Below are 13,831 nucleotides of genomic sequence, written 5' to 3'. Positions count from 1 at the left end.
TGGGTTTCTAGGAAACATTTTTCTCTTGTTCTGCTGATCAATAAGGATATTTTTGTGTAGCAATTCATCCATGTCATCATAATCCTGCATTTCTAGACGATCTTGAATGTCTCTATTAAGACCAGCCTGAAAACAAGCCATGGTGCTCCAAAATCTTCATCAAAAGTGTAGTGACTCAAAGGTATATTGCACAATCATCATCTTAAAAGTGTATGGCAAGTGGAATGTGTCTAATTTGCCGTATGTCAGGTGATGAAAAAGAAAAGAAAAGACATTGTGTTCATTATTTAAATTCATGTTTCCTCTTTATTCGAAAGGCCATGAAATTGGCCCAACTTATTTCACGTCTGTTTTGGAACATGGGGCATAATTTGGAGCTAAACAACATGAGGAACCTTAGACAAAGACTCTCGAATCCTCTCTTCACTAAATGATAAATCTATCAATTCGCCTCTTAAATACTTGTCGTAAGAGGAAAGGTCAAAGTGGCCATGTCCACACATCGCCATTAGTATCACTTTTGCTTCTCCTGTTTCTTTGCATCGGAGAGCTTCTCTTATGGTTGCAGCAATGGCATGAGTCGGTTCTGGCGCAGGTATTATCCCTTCTGTTCTCGCGAACTGAATAGCCCCTGCAAGAAAATTCAACGGTAAAGTTGGGATTTACATTTCATTGCAAAATATAAAAGGGAGTAAGTTAGTAAACCTAAATTGAGAAATTGTGGTTAGACTAAGAACTACCTTGGAAACACTCAGTTTGGGGAATTGAGATTGCTTCCATGAAACCTTGTTCATAAACATGTGAGATCAATGGGGCCATCCCATGGTACCGTAATCCACCTGTTAAAAACCATAGATAACAAATTAGCCGAAAGTAAAACCCAAGAAATCAAGAATCAAGAATTCAAGAAATCAAGAATCTAGAATTCAAGAAATCAAGAATCAGTGAGATGGAGAAGCCTTCCACTTCAGTATGTCTAAGTTTTTGGATTTTAAGGTTTATTTGTTACCAGAATGGATAGGATCAGGAATGAAGTCATGCCCTAAAGTATGCATCTTCATCAAAGGAGTCAATCCAGCAGTATCGCCAAAATCATAAGCATAAACTCCTTTGGTCAGGGAAGGACAGGCCGAGGGCTCAACAGCTCTTATAACAGGGTTGATTTTGCCTTTGAGTTTCTCCCGGATATAAGGAAAACTCAAACCAGCAAAATTTGATCCTCCACCAGTACATCCTATGATCACATCAGGCGTTTCGCCAAAAGCTTCCATCTGCTTTATGCATTCTTCTCCAATAACCGTCTGGTGTAACAACACATGGTTCAATACACTCCCTAAGCAGTATTTTGTATCCTCGTTTCTTGCTGCCACTTCAACAGCTTCTGATATTGCAATGCCTAAACTTCCCGGGCTTGATGGATCGACCTGAAGGATTCTTCTACCTGCTTCAGTGAGATCCGATGGTGACGGATGAACCTTTGCCCCCCAAGTTTGCATCATTAGCCTGCGATATGGCTTTTGATGGTATGAATTGGCCACTTGCCACACCTATAGCGTAAAAGAAACAAGTACTTAACAAGAAGGACTAAATTTTCAAGATATCACGGCAAGAATCAAATATTTTTCTAACTTCACAATTAAGTCCAAATAGACTAGAAGCAAAGGCTAAAGAACTGCCCCATTGGCCAGCACCGGTTTCCGTTACAAGGTTCTTGACACCTTCTTTAGCATTGTAATAAGCTTGTGGAACTGCTGAGTTTGGTTTGTGTGAACCAGCTGGGCTACCACCTTCATACTTGAAGTAAATCCTTGCAGGTGTCTGAAGAAGCTTCTCCAATCTCTTTGCTCTAAAATCAAAGCAAGTAACGTCATCTAAACTGATAGACTCAGATTTTTTAAATTATAAAAAAAGAGGAATAAATCCTCTGTATTTGTTTTCATCCTTATACTATTCTAATTTATTCTTTCATGACATTCAAGTACAATCATAAACAAAAGAAGAAGAAAAAGGGATCAAGAACCTGATTAAAGGAGTTGGGCGCCAAAGCTTATAGATTTCAAGAACTTCCTCAGGAATATCGATAAACCTCTCTAGTGTTGCTTCTTGTTTTATTATCTCATTAGGGAAAAGATGAGCTAAATCTTCGGGTTTGATGGGTTCGTAAGTCTTGGGGTGCAATGGTGGAGGAGGCTTAACAGAGAGATCAGCAACAATATTGTACCATCGACTTGGAATTTCAACAGATGAGCTATGGTTAGATCTCAAAGCTGCGTTTGCTCTTAAGCTAAATCCATTTGAAACTCTTGTTGGGTGTTTTGACTTTCTTTTCAGAGTTGAGTCATCACCTAATCAAATCAAATCAAAATATCTCTATATATCAGAAGATGAACTTTGAAGTTGAGATTCAACAACAATCTAGTCCCATAAAAACAACAAGAAATCCTTTTGACAAACGAGTTCATATTAAACGTACAAATGTACAATTACCTGTGAAGAAAAGTTTAGCTGAGGCTGACTTGGTGAATGGGTTTGGAGGCAGAAGCAATTGAGCGGCCATTTCTTGCAACTCTTATCAGTTTCAAAAGAAAAGAAAGAAAATCTTGAGCTGTGAAGACTATGAGAGTGAGAGAAAATTTCATAGAACGGTGGGGCATTTAAAGAAGACTTCCCGGCACCCAACTACATCTCACTATTTGAATACTAATTTGTTGTTGCTCAAAAAAAAAAAAGAATACTAATTTGTTTCATCTTCTTTTGTCTTTTACATCTTTTTCTTTACTTTGGTTTTTTTTGTTTTGTTTTGACATCACTTAAATGAAAAGAAATTTTATACTATTTGTGTTATAGAATAGTATAGTTTTCTTATGTGTGTCTAATATTATTTTGGGTAGAGGATAGTGATCTAATAGTCTTGGACATGTGTAATTGTATTTTCAGAACTATATTGTTGCTAAAGAATTTGCACCAATTTTTTTGGGTCTAAATTTGCACAATATTTCATCTATATATTACACTATTTTGTCTATTTGTATTTGTAATACTATTTTTGTTTGTTTATCATCTTCTTTATTACACACTAGGAGACTTTCCCGTGCTCATGCACAGATACAAATACTTATGTAATAATTAATAAAAAAATATTTTTTTATAAATTTTAAACTATTTTTTAATTTATATGTATAATAAAAATGTTATTTTCCATCTTAATTGGATATGTGATTTCACATATAGTATTTTGTATTATTTCAAATATTTATTTTTGATCTGTTAAATTATATATGTTATTTCTAATTATGTTTAAATTGGACTATAATTTTCTTAATTTCATGTAGTCCAGTTCATCCTCTTATATTTGTACATTTTTGTATAAATTAGTATATATTGTTGTAGAAAAAATAGGAAACATAAATATTAAATCTGAGTTGCATTAATAAACATAACTTGTAATATTTTGAAAATTAATGCACATTTTTTTGAACACTTACACACTAATTCACAATATTTTTTTATTTGATTTTCATATTAAGAATGGTTGGATATTAATATTTTAATATACTGGATTTATCAAATTTTTTATCACAATTTTCTTTTGCCATAATTATACTAAAATAAATACTTGTTAAGTTAGTTTTTGTTTACTTTTATCTTAGGATGAAAATATATTTTGTAAGATTATGTATAATTTGATATATGCTGTTTTGGATAAAATAAAAAAAAACTAAAGTGTTGATAAATTTTGTATAAAAATTGTAATCATTCAATCAAAAATATATTGATAGATAGAAATATTATTTATTTTGTTGAAGCCTCATAGTTTTAAATATTTATTTGGTTTTAAAATGATCATAAGATATAATCATTTTTTGAAAAATAAGATATCAAATAATCATTTATGTTATTTAGATTATTTTCTTATTAATTATTCGATCAAAAGGGATATTATCTTGTAGAAAAAGATATCTGAATTATTCCATTTTAATGTTTGTTTTGTGAAGTTTCAATTTATGTATATTAATAGGTATATATTTTAAAAATTTAGAGATATTTTTTTATTTTTGTTGTTGTAGGAAACATATAAAGGATAATAAAAGTAAATTCGTTTTATATAAAATATATGTTAATATCTTACAAATCTTTTCTTTTTATTATTTATGTGCTTTAGTAGAAAAGGAAATTATATTAAAAAGTTAATTATAATTTTTATTAAGAAAAAAAGAAACATAAATAATTGTTATTAATGGCAATCGGAAATAATTTTTTTTAGTTCATTAAGAATATTTGTGTAATAAACCACTATGAAAATTAACGTGAATACGACACATAAAAACTGATTTCTCAAATAATATTATAGAGATGTGTATTGTATACTATTTTTTTATAAAAATAGTATAGTATATTATAACATTTTTTTTCTTCTCTTTGATTTCATCTTCTTCTTTTTTTTTTTCCCTCTTTCTCCTCCTCATACTTCTTCCTCTTACCCTCTCGCCATCTTCCCGTTTATTTATTCACTTTATCCTCTTTTTTTTTTCTTTTTTTTTTTCTCCTTTCCATTCTCTTTCTATTTCTTTTTTTTTCTACATTTTCCTGTTATATCTCTTCTTCCTTATTCTCTTTTTTGATTTTCTTGTTCTTATTATCTTTCGCAGTATTAAAACAAGACGGATAAAATGAATAATATTACACAAATATACATTGCATATTCTAGCCATGTGCTTGCTATGGGTATATGTTGAATTATATTTTTTTATGGTTATACATTGCAATTTCTCTAAAAAAACAAAGTTTATTTAATATTGGTGTGACATTCTCAATCACAGATTTTATAGCCAAATATATCTGTTAATGATATTCGTTGGTCTGCTGTAACTTTAGGAAAGAAAACTACAGCACGGCTGGTAGAAAGTTTATCAGATCACCCCGGTTGAACATTCATCTCTTTGAACGAGAACACGTACTTTCTTCTTCATATAGTCTTCTTTCTTCTCCTGTAATTCTTCTCTTTTCCTTTACTAAATTCAGAAAACCAATTTTTGAAAAAGCTTCCATAAAACAGTTTACTTTATTTTGGTAGTAAGATACTCCTATTACGGTTCAATATTTACCCTCTTCGTGATGTTGATGATATTGCGGCATTAATGTTCATTTAAAACTCAACCACCAAAATCCAAAATAGCAGATCTGTGGCCAATAATAGTATCTAGCTGCTCGTTTGTCTTTTACGAATTATCAAAAGACGAAGACATTGTAAAACAATTGCAAATAAAACTGTAAACAATTGCAATTTATTGAATTGCAGAATAACATAAAATAATTAAGTTACAGAAAAGAAATTTCTGTAGAATAAAACTGCGAGATGATTTTTTGTACTATTAAATAAAATGATGTAAACTGGGGAGTACTAATTATATAAAATATTTTCTATACTATTTATTGCAAAATATTAATAACTAAATTGATTATTACAAGATATGAAATCAAATAAAATTTACAAAAATGACTTTACTTTTTCAATAATTGTACTACTGTAGTGATCGATTCTCCCGTCAATTCCAGGAAGATGGTGTTTTACGAATGGTTCCTAGAAAGAGAATGATATTTTTTCAGGTCAAGATGGTGTTATACGGATGGTTCCTGGAAAGAGAATGATATTTTTCAGGTCAAGGATGGTATAGTACCTTAGAAGGATTTGAGGGTTTGATGGGGGCAAAGAATGTCCGGACTTCCCTTTTTCCTCTTTATGCAGAGATGGAAATGTTACTATGGGCAATGAAATGCATGAAAAACTTACGATAATTTCAGGTTAGGTTTGCAACGGATTGTTCTCAATTGATGAAGATGGTTTCAGAACCAGAAGAATGATCAGCGTTTGCAAGTTATTTAGAAGATATAAACAGTTTGAAAGAGAGTTTTTTCCGAGCAGAGATTATCTATGTACCAAGAACGTAGAACAAGAAGGCGGATAGCTTAGCCCGTAGTGCTAGGAAGGAAACGTCTTTTATAGTTCACATGGATCAAGATCTCCCAATGTGGTTCACAGAGTCAATATGAGTCTGTAAAGTTGATGACAAAAAAAAAGTAGTGATAGATAAATATTTTATAATATTGTAAAACCAAATTATAGTGTAATTTTATTTAATGCATAACTATCTCTTATTTAAAAGTTATCGGTATTTATTTAAATGTTCAAATATTATTACTGTATAATTAAATAATATAAAAATCTTAATTTTGTAAATAATCTACTGAATATTCATTTTTGCTTAATGACTGTTCTTTGTATTTATTAACAAAACAAAGAATTATATTTTTGCGCTTTTCTTATATTCTATTAATTTTGTTTTGATTGAATCATAGATTTACTCATATTTCGAAGGTTACCAATCAAAGTCAATGTTACAACCTCTATATAAGCTATTAAACCATTAATCACTTTAAGAGCTACTCCAATGCTAGTATTTAAACAAAGTTTTTCATTATTATTTTATTAAAAGTAATCAAATATGAAGTGGAGTACATCTCGTATCTCTGAATCAAACCTTTTAGAACCTTGTTAGATTCTCATATTGCACGTGTACTATTGTCATTGGCTTAAACTTCTTATTCTTAATGAAATAAATTAATTACATTACAATATTTTGTTTATAGATATCATAAAAGGGACTCTCATCGTTGGGGCATGACTAACAATCCATCACAACTTACATATTTTAATTATGTCTAGGGCTGGGCACAAATATTCGTTACTTGTCTTATACCCTTTACTTAACATGTACTCGCCTCGTTTTTTAAGTACATGTCCTTGCCCTCACCCCTAAATATGTCAATGTCATTGAGCTAGACCTTTGATCTTTTATTTTATGTTTTTAAGTTTAGTTAATTTAGGAAAAGAAATCGTAAACTAGAACCGAATTATATATATATATATATTTCTCTCACTTCTCTCTTATCTAGTTTCTTTCTCTAATTGTTTACATTTGTTCGTTTCACCGCAGGTCACCCATCATTTCCATTTTCATTTCTTTTTTGCATGCCCCTCTCATTGTCCCTCTTCTTTTAGGTGTAGCTGATATGATATGCAGGTATCTGTGGACCTCCCATCATTTTCACCATTGCTGAGATCTGTTTTTTGGGCGTCGTTAAGGCTGCTGGAGCACCGGTGAGGCCACCACCTGAGTACCGGAGCCAATATGCTTGGATTCTGAGTTGCTTTGTTAGTATCACCAGATCTGGATTAGATCTAGTGGATTTGGGAAGTCTATGTGGTTTTGGGCTTCACCGGTGGTGTGAGGGCTTTCATAGGTTAAACCCTTTCCCACCTCTTTTCATCCTCGTTCTCCGTCACTTTCTTCTCTCTTCAAGCGTCGAAGACCATTTTCTTCATGGTATGAGGCAACCACTAGACTCTCTGATAACTCAAGTTTTAACCCGGTAAACTAACTGTGGGTTCATAATAAAGTATGCAGTAGTAGTACGGTACACACTTCAATTCTAAGTTCAGATTAAGTTAGAAGACACAAGATTTTTTTTCCAAAGGCAACTAATAATACAGTAAATCAAAACGATGTAAACTATGAATGAAAAGCACTATGCGTTAGGAAATTCATAGGAAATCAGATCATGTGGATTTACCGATTTAGTCAGGAAATTAATGAAGAACCATTCTTGAACACATAACACAATTTGTAATATTTCCAATGGTGTGGCTCCAGTTATAATGTCTATCAACCTAATCAACTAACTGCCATTGTACTCAGGAGATTAACCATGCATTAAGAACAAGTTATGATAAGTTCACAATGTGCCTTAACAACAACTTTCGGTGGCTAAGGACACTTGTTTACAAGGATTTGTTTAACGAAGTTAGACCAACTTTCATTACCTTTAACAAATTTAGATTAATGAACTAAAGGGTCAATCAATTTCAAGCATAAAAACAATACAAGTGAAGAACTATAATGAAAATTCCCAAATTATCATTCCTAAACATTCAGTCTCTTTAATTCCATTGAAACCTTTAAACCTAACAGTGGATTTACTCAGACTTATAATCAGAAATACAAATAAATGAAGAAACTATAATTAGAATCAAAAAGAGAAGCAAGATGGGTTCAAAAAGAATATATCGTCTCCACGGAGCTGTTAAAACTAAAAGTTTGATATAAATTATTTTTGCGCCTAAACAATGGCTCAAAAATAGTAGATATAATTCAAAAATACGTCCTGGTCGAATTTTTGGCAAAACCAAACTGAAAATATGAAAAAATAATTTCCTATTCTCTTGTATTGAACATGTATCCAGACCAATATTCAGTAAAACAGGTTTAACAATTGGTCTAACCAATGGATCGACCTCAAACCTGAGGCATTAAAAATCTAATTCAGTTATCTATCGTGTGTAAAACTTTGAGCTTCATACATCTGTGGGAAGTCCACCAGCTATTGCTACTTCTGATGCATCTATGCAGTGTTCTGCAGCTTCAATTTCTTTGTTTGAATTCAGTTCGACATTTCTCTTACCAAGTAGGCTTTAACCCTGTAAAACCACAAAATAATACAAAATACTCCAAACACACATATTTTGAATCGAAAACAACTCAAAACATAGATATAAACTATTAAAACCACATATATCACTTTCTCTGCTCAAGGTTTCAATAAACGTAGCGGTTAGCAATTGTCTCTGAGGTTTATTGGTTTCCCAAGCTTCTTTTTCGGTCGTAAATTGGATTAGGACTGATTTTGTTGGCATACGTGGCTCTAGCGACAATAAATTTTTGAGGCTGAAATAGATATTTTGTCATTTTTCATACTTGAATAGAAAGCAAAAGTCCAATTTATACCTACACTTTTAAGTTGATTTATTGCATCAATCTGTTATTTTCACTTTCTCATATCCCAACTAAAACATTTGGCTAAATTTTACATTGATCGAGAAACCATAACCCAACCGTTGAGCTTAGATGTGGTTTTTACTTAACACTTTGACAAACAGCGTTGTTAATCACTAACTTTATTATTTATTTATTTTCTTTCATTTGTTGAGTCTACTGAACCTTAAATGTGTTGCCCTTTTAAAGCAAAACAATCACATAGCACCTCAAGTATTTACCATGTATGAAAGTACCAACAGACCTTAATGTTACTAAGGCTTTGTTATTGTAGTTGGATGTGCATTTATACTGTCCATCTGGATGTTATATTCAAATCCATGTTATCAAAATCGATATTCTAATACCTTCTTATGCTGCAAATCAATTGGAAGTAAAACCATTTTTTAAAACTGATTCTCTACAAATCTTTATAGGCGACTAAACGCTTAATTGCTGCATAGATACAAATCTGTATAGTCCTTAATCATCGGCATAGATACTAATCCACTACAAAATGCTTCATTGCTGCCTAATAATGTTTTTAAATTGATTCAGATGTTGCATCTGAATGTTCATTTTAGGGTTATATTTAGAACTAAATGTTTGTTAGATTTTTTGAGAAATATTATAAAAGAGCACTAAAACAATTTTTTGTTTCAAAAATATCACACAAGGAAGAAATTCTCAAAATAGCATTCATTAAAGAGTAAAATGACAAATATGCTGATATTTATAATTATATTATTAGCTAAATATACCAAAAAACTAACAATTTCAGAAGTATATAAATAATAAATTTTACAATATATATATAATTTTATTTGAGTTTTAAGATTTAAAGTTTTGTGATTAAGGTTTAAGGTTTAGTTTTAGGGGGTTAGGTTTTAGGGTAATTTAGTTTTTTTTTGGTTAATGAATGTTTTTTTGGAAATTTTGTGATAAAGGTATTTTAGTGCTATTGGGATTTATTCTTTTCAGAATAGCACTTAGTTGCAACTAATTAAAAAGACAAAATATACATTATTACAAAATTACTAACACTTAATAGTTAGATTTTGATTATATTTTTGTGAAACATGTTTTCTTTTATTATTAAGGAAAATTCAATTTGTTGGTTTAACCAAAAACATTCTTTTATGGAAATATATAATTTGATGATTTGGCCAAAACCACAATTTTACGGTTTAGTAGACAAATTAAATGTTGTAGTTTTGGTGGTAAAGTGATATTTATGGTTTTGGTAGAATATCACAACTTTGTTGCTTTTACAAAAAAAAAAAAAAAACTAAATTTGGCCCTTTTTTCATGGTAAGATAAGTAGGGTTCTTCGTGATACTACGAAAACATTAAGTAAAGAAATAAAGCCGAAAGAATAGATAGAAGATAGTGTTTTTTGATCAACAGAGCAGGAGTACAACATATTGATTCGAAAGTCCTAGCTCTAGATGCCTGCTTCTTTAGTCGAAAGTGAATAATTGGTGATCCACCACTTCTAGGGTTTAGGAGTCCCTTTTATATGTCTTTTGTCAAAATTTAGGTTGGATCCTTCCATATTCTGAAATATGGAAAGATCTCTCTTTATTAGCAGTTTTTCATTTTACCTAGAGGCAGGAGGATAACGTGACCTGAGAGCCAAAAATCGTTTAAGCAGGAGAAGAATGCCAGCGTCATGCTCTAAGCAGAAGGACTTTCTTCCAAGATTAATTATCCCCTACAGTTTGGCCCTTATATTTTGAGTTCATGTTGGACATCAGGAGATAACTTGTGCCTTTCGTTTGACGTAATTGTACATTCACAGCAAGTTTGTGGATGGTGTGAAGAGCATGATTTTGCTTCTTAGATGTTTTCCGGATTATATCCGCCTGAATCTATGTGAATTTGGTAGGAGATGCTTCATGGAGAAGGAACATGATGATATAAGAGACTGGGATCTATTTAGTCGCTTAGCACGGAGCCGTGTATGATAAAGTGATCTTAATGGATTCATTGTCCTAGACTCGCATTACAATGATCCAAAAAAACTCATTTTGTGACACATGGCCTAAGTGACGTGTGGTATAGGCATGTGGTCTTGTAGTTGATAGGAGCCATCTTGTCTAGAGGGTGCATAGTCGGACTAGATAGTAGACTTGCCGATATGGTTCATGAGCATTGTGTCGTCCTACTTAAAAGCAGGAGGTCATGGCCTGAACCAGTAGATACACTTGTGAAATGCTACAATGGACAGCTACTTTAGTCCAATTCTCGATGATCTTGTATTATTGCTTAAATTTTCAGGGAGGATCATATTTAAAACATGACCCCTTGTCGTATGGGAAAGAATGCTTGACCTTGGGGCCGGAAGAAGGCATTTTGGAGGAGATTCTCCATGGCACATATTTTGATTCTGGCTTTTTAAGCCTTTGGGAGATTTAACTTTTGACTTTCCTTCCTTTTAGGATATTACCATTGTGATTAGCGAATCATGGTTCCAGTGCCCAAGGAACTTCAAATTTTGATAACTAAATTTTTGGTTTCCGAATAGAGCTTTCTTTCTTTATATGACGTCAGCGTATCCGGAAAGGGATCAACAGCTTTCTTTCCTTATATTCTTTATATTTCAATTTTCCTTTCACGGGATTTCAGATTTTCCTTCTTCTCTTTGGGATTCGCTTTTTGCTTCATCGTCTCCTTTAAACTTACGATTCTACCTCATCATTGTATAACATGTATTATTCTTGCCCTCTTGTTGTAGACCTTTGGGGTTTAGATATGATCAATTCTCGGTTATTTCCTTTAGATCTGGTTGTAAGGACACATCTCCGTCGATTTATCCACGGTGTTCAGGTCACGTATTGATATCTTGCATATTTACATTGTTTTATCCATTCATCCATGAGCATTTTCATCATATAGATTAGGATTTAGCCATGTCTAGGTTGCATTTTGCATTCATTGTCCTTATTAGGTGCTGGAGTGTGCCATGGAGTGATTTGAGATGTTTGGGAGCATTATGATCCAAAATGGGGTGAAAGATGAGCATGGATGGAGGCCTTAGAGAAATCTTCTGTTGCTAAGATTTAGTGGAGACACAGAAAATTGAGTTAGCTTTCTAATGGAAGTAGTTTCAAGTCATTTGGAGATGTAATGAAGGAGTTATGATCAATTTACTAGAGGCATATCCATCCTGGTCGAGTATCGCGGAGGGACCTTCCAGAGCGACACCATAAGGTAGCTCCCAACCCAGAGCGACCTTCCAGAGCTACACCCCTACGTCACTCGCCTTTTCATCACTTTGGAAGCCAAAACATAGGCCTGGAGGGACCTTCCAGAGCGACACCATAAGGTAGCTCCCAACCCAGAGCTACGTCTCGGAGCTACACCACGAAGTCCCTCCGCGTGTTTTGCTTGGACGAAACTTATGATTTTTCAGGGACCTTTTGGTCATTTGTTTTGATGTTTTACACTTTCTAAACCTAAGTTAAGTACTTTGTAAGCCAGGGGAGGCAAGATAATCTCTTTTCTAGAGAAGAACTAGTAAAAAACCTCTTTTGATTCAGATTTCATTGCTTTCATCTTGTGTTCTTGTTGATTTCTTATCTATTTCTCTACATGGTTAATCTAAAATCCAATATGGGTTTAAGAGAAATCATGGAGATTAGTGAGTAATCACCTTTTGAATTCATGGGTTAGGGAGATTAAGGGTGATTAGGTTAGAGCTAGGATGTTTTAGTGTAGATCATTCATATTTCCTTGCTAGTAGAGTAATCATAATGCATCTTCTGAGTTGGCCACTCAAAAGTTGATCCTTAGGCATTTCTCACCCGAAAGGTGTTCGATGAAATGCCCGAGACAACTCTCCTAGGCTTTTAGTATACTTTGCCAAAGACATTTGTTGTTAAAGATGCTAAGATAGCTAATAGACTTGTTATTAATGATTGCTTTCATATTATTCAACCAAAGACATTTGATGTTTGAGATATGTTAGCAAATGAGCATTCATCTAGACATAGAGCTTGCTTAGAATTGTGTCTAGGCTTAAGGTTGATAGTTTGATTGATCATTTGCCATCCTTAGTTCGATACTTGATCACCCAAGGTCTAATCCCTATGCCCATGAGTTCTCTTTTCCCTTAGTTAAGAAAGTATCATTCTGTCATTGCTTTTTAGTTTTAGTCATAGCTTAAAACCCATCTAAATCATTGGTTGCACTTAGATTAAGTGAGTACTTGCATTCTCGGTGCTTTGATATCCCTCAGAACTGGTTCGACAATCATTTATACTACAACATTTGTCTTAGGAGCCTTGAAAACTCCTAACATCAAATTGGCGCCGTTGCCAAATTCTGAGTAGATTTAAACATTGAGATTTAGTCACTTGCTTGAGACTAAGTCATTTTTATTTTCTTTTGTTACTGATTCTTCTTCACCTCCCTTTAATCTACAGGTGTATGCACTTGAGGAGCAGGGGTCCATCAAACCTAGTTCCAAGAGCTGCAGATATCAGAGCTTTAGAGAGAGAGTGTGCTAGAAAGAGAAGAGAAGAAGAGCAACAGGCTCACTTGCAGAGATTGGATACTGATATGGGAGACATACCTCAAAACCAACAGCGAGCAGCGCGACCTATTGGCACTTATGACCGCCCCAACATTCATGGTCATAGATTGGGAATCCGAGCACCAGCTGTAGCAGCCAACAACTTTGAGATCAAATCAGGACTCCTCAATGTGATCGAGAACAACAAGTATCATGGCTTGGCTCTAGAGGATCCATTTGATCACTTGGACAGGTTCGACAGCTACTGTGGGTTGTCAAAAACCAATGGTGTGTCCGAAGATGCCTTAAAGCTCAAGCTATTCCCTTTCTCTTTGGGGGATAAAGCACGTCAGTGGGAGAAGTCTCTACCAGCGACTCCATCACCACTTGGGATGACTGCAAGAAAGCATTCTTGGAGAAGTTCTTCTCTACTTCAAGAACTGCT

At 33.3% G+C, this 13,831-nt stretch overlaps 1 protein-coding gene across 1 annotated transcript; it reads right to left on the bottom strand.

Moving 5' to 3' along the window:
* Positions 1–258: 258 nt before the first annotated feature.
* LOC103863791 (tryptophan synthase beta chain 2) lies at positions 259–3,557 on the bottom strand. Its single transcript, XM_009141547.3, has 6 exons — positions 2,488–3,557; positions 2,021–2,345; positions 1,630–1,846; positions 1,010–1,547; positions 741–839; positions 259–631 (listed from the first exon to the last, which is right to left on the bottom strand). Exons 1-6 carry the CDS (start codon positions 2,555–2,557, stop codon positions 378–380), a joined length of 1,503 nt encoding a protein of 500 aa, XP_009139795.1. The 5' UTR covers positions 2,558–3,557; the 3' UTR covers positions 259–377.
* Between the last annotated feature and the right edge of the window lie 10,274 nt (positions 3,558–13,831).

This window comes from Brassica rapa, chromosome A04 (genome assembly GCF_000309985.2).
Source record: "Brassica rapa cultivar Chiifu-401-42 chromosome A04, CAAS_Brap_v3.01, whole genome shotgun sequence".
NCBI classification, from domain to species: domain Eukaryota; kingdom Viridiplantae; phylum Streptophyta; class Magnoliopsida; order Brassicales; family Brassicaceae; genus Brassica; species Brassica rapa.
This window is presented reverse-complemented; position numbering and strand designations above follow the sequence as displayed.

Coding starts and splice junctions, on each gene's coding strand:
- LOC103863791 (XM_009141547.3), bottom strand. CDS start 2,557: ATGGCCGCTCAATTGCTTCTGCCTCCAAACCCATTCACCAAGTCAGCC. Junction 2,346..2,487: donor AGCTAAACTTTTCTTCACAG/GTAATTGTACAT, acceptor TGATTTGATTAG/GTGATGACTCAACTCTGAAA. Junction 632..740: donor CCAAACTGAGTGTTTCCAAG/GTAGTTCTTAGT, acceptor ATTTTCTTGCAG/GGGCTATTCAGTTCGCGAGA.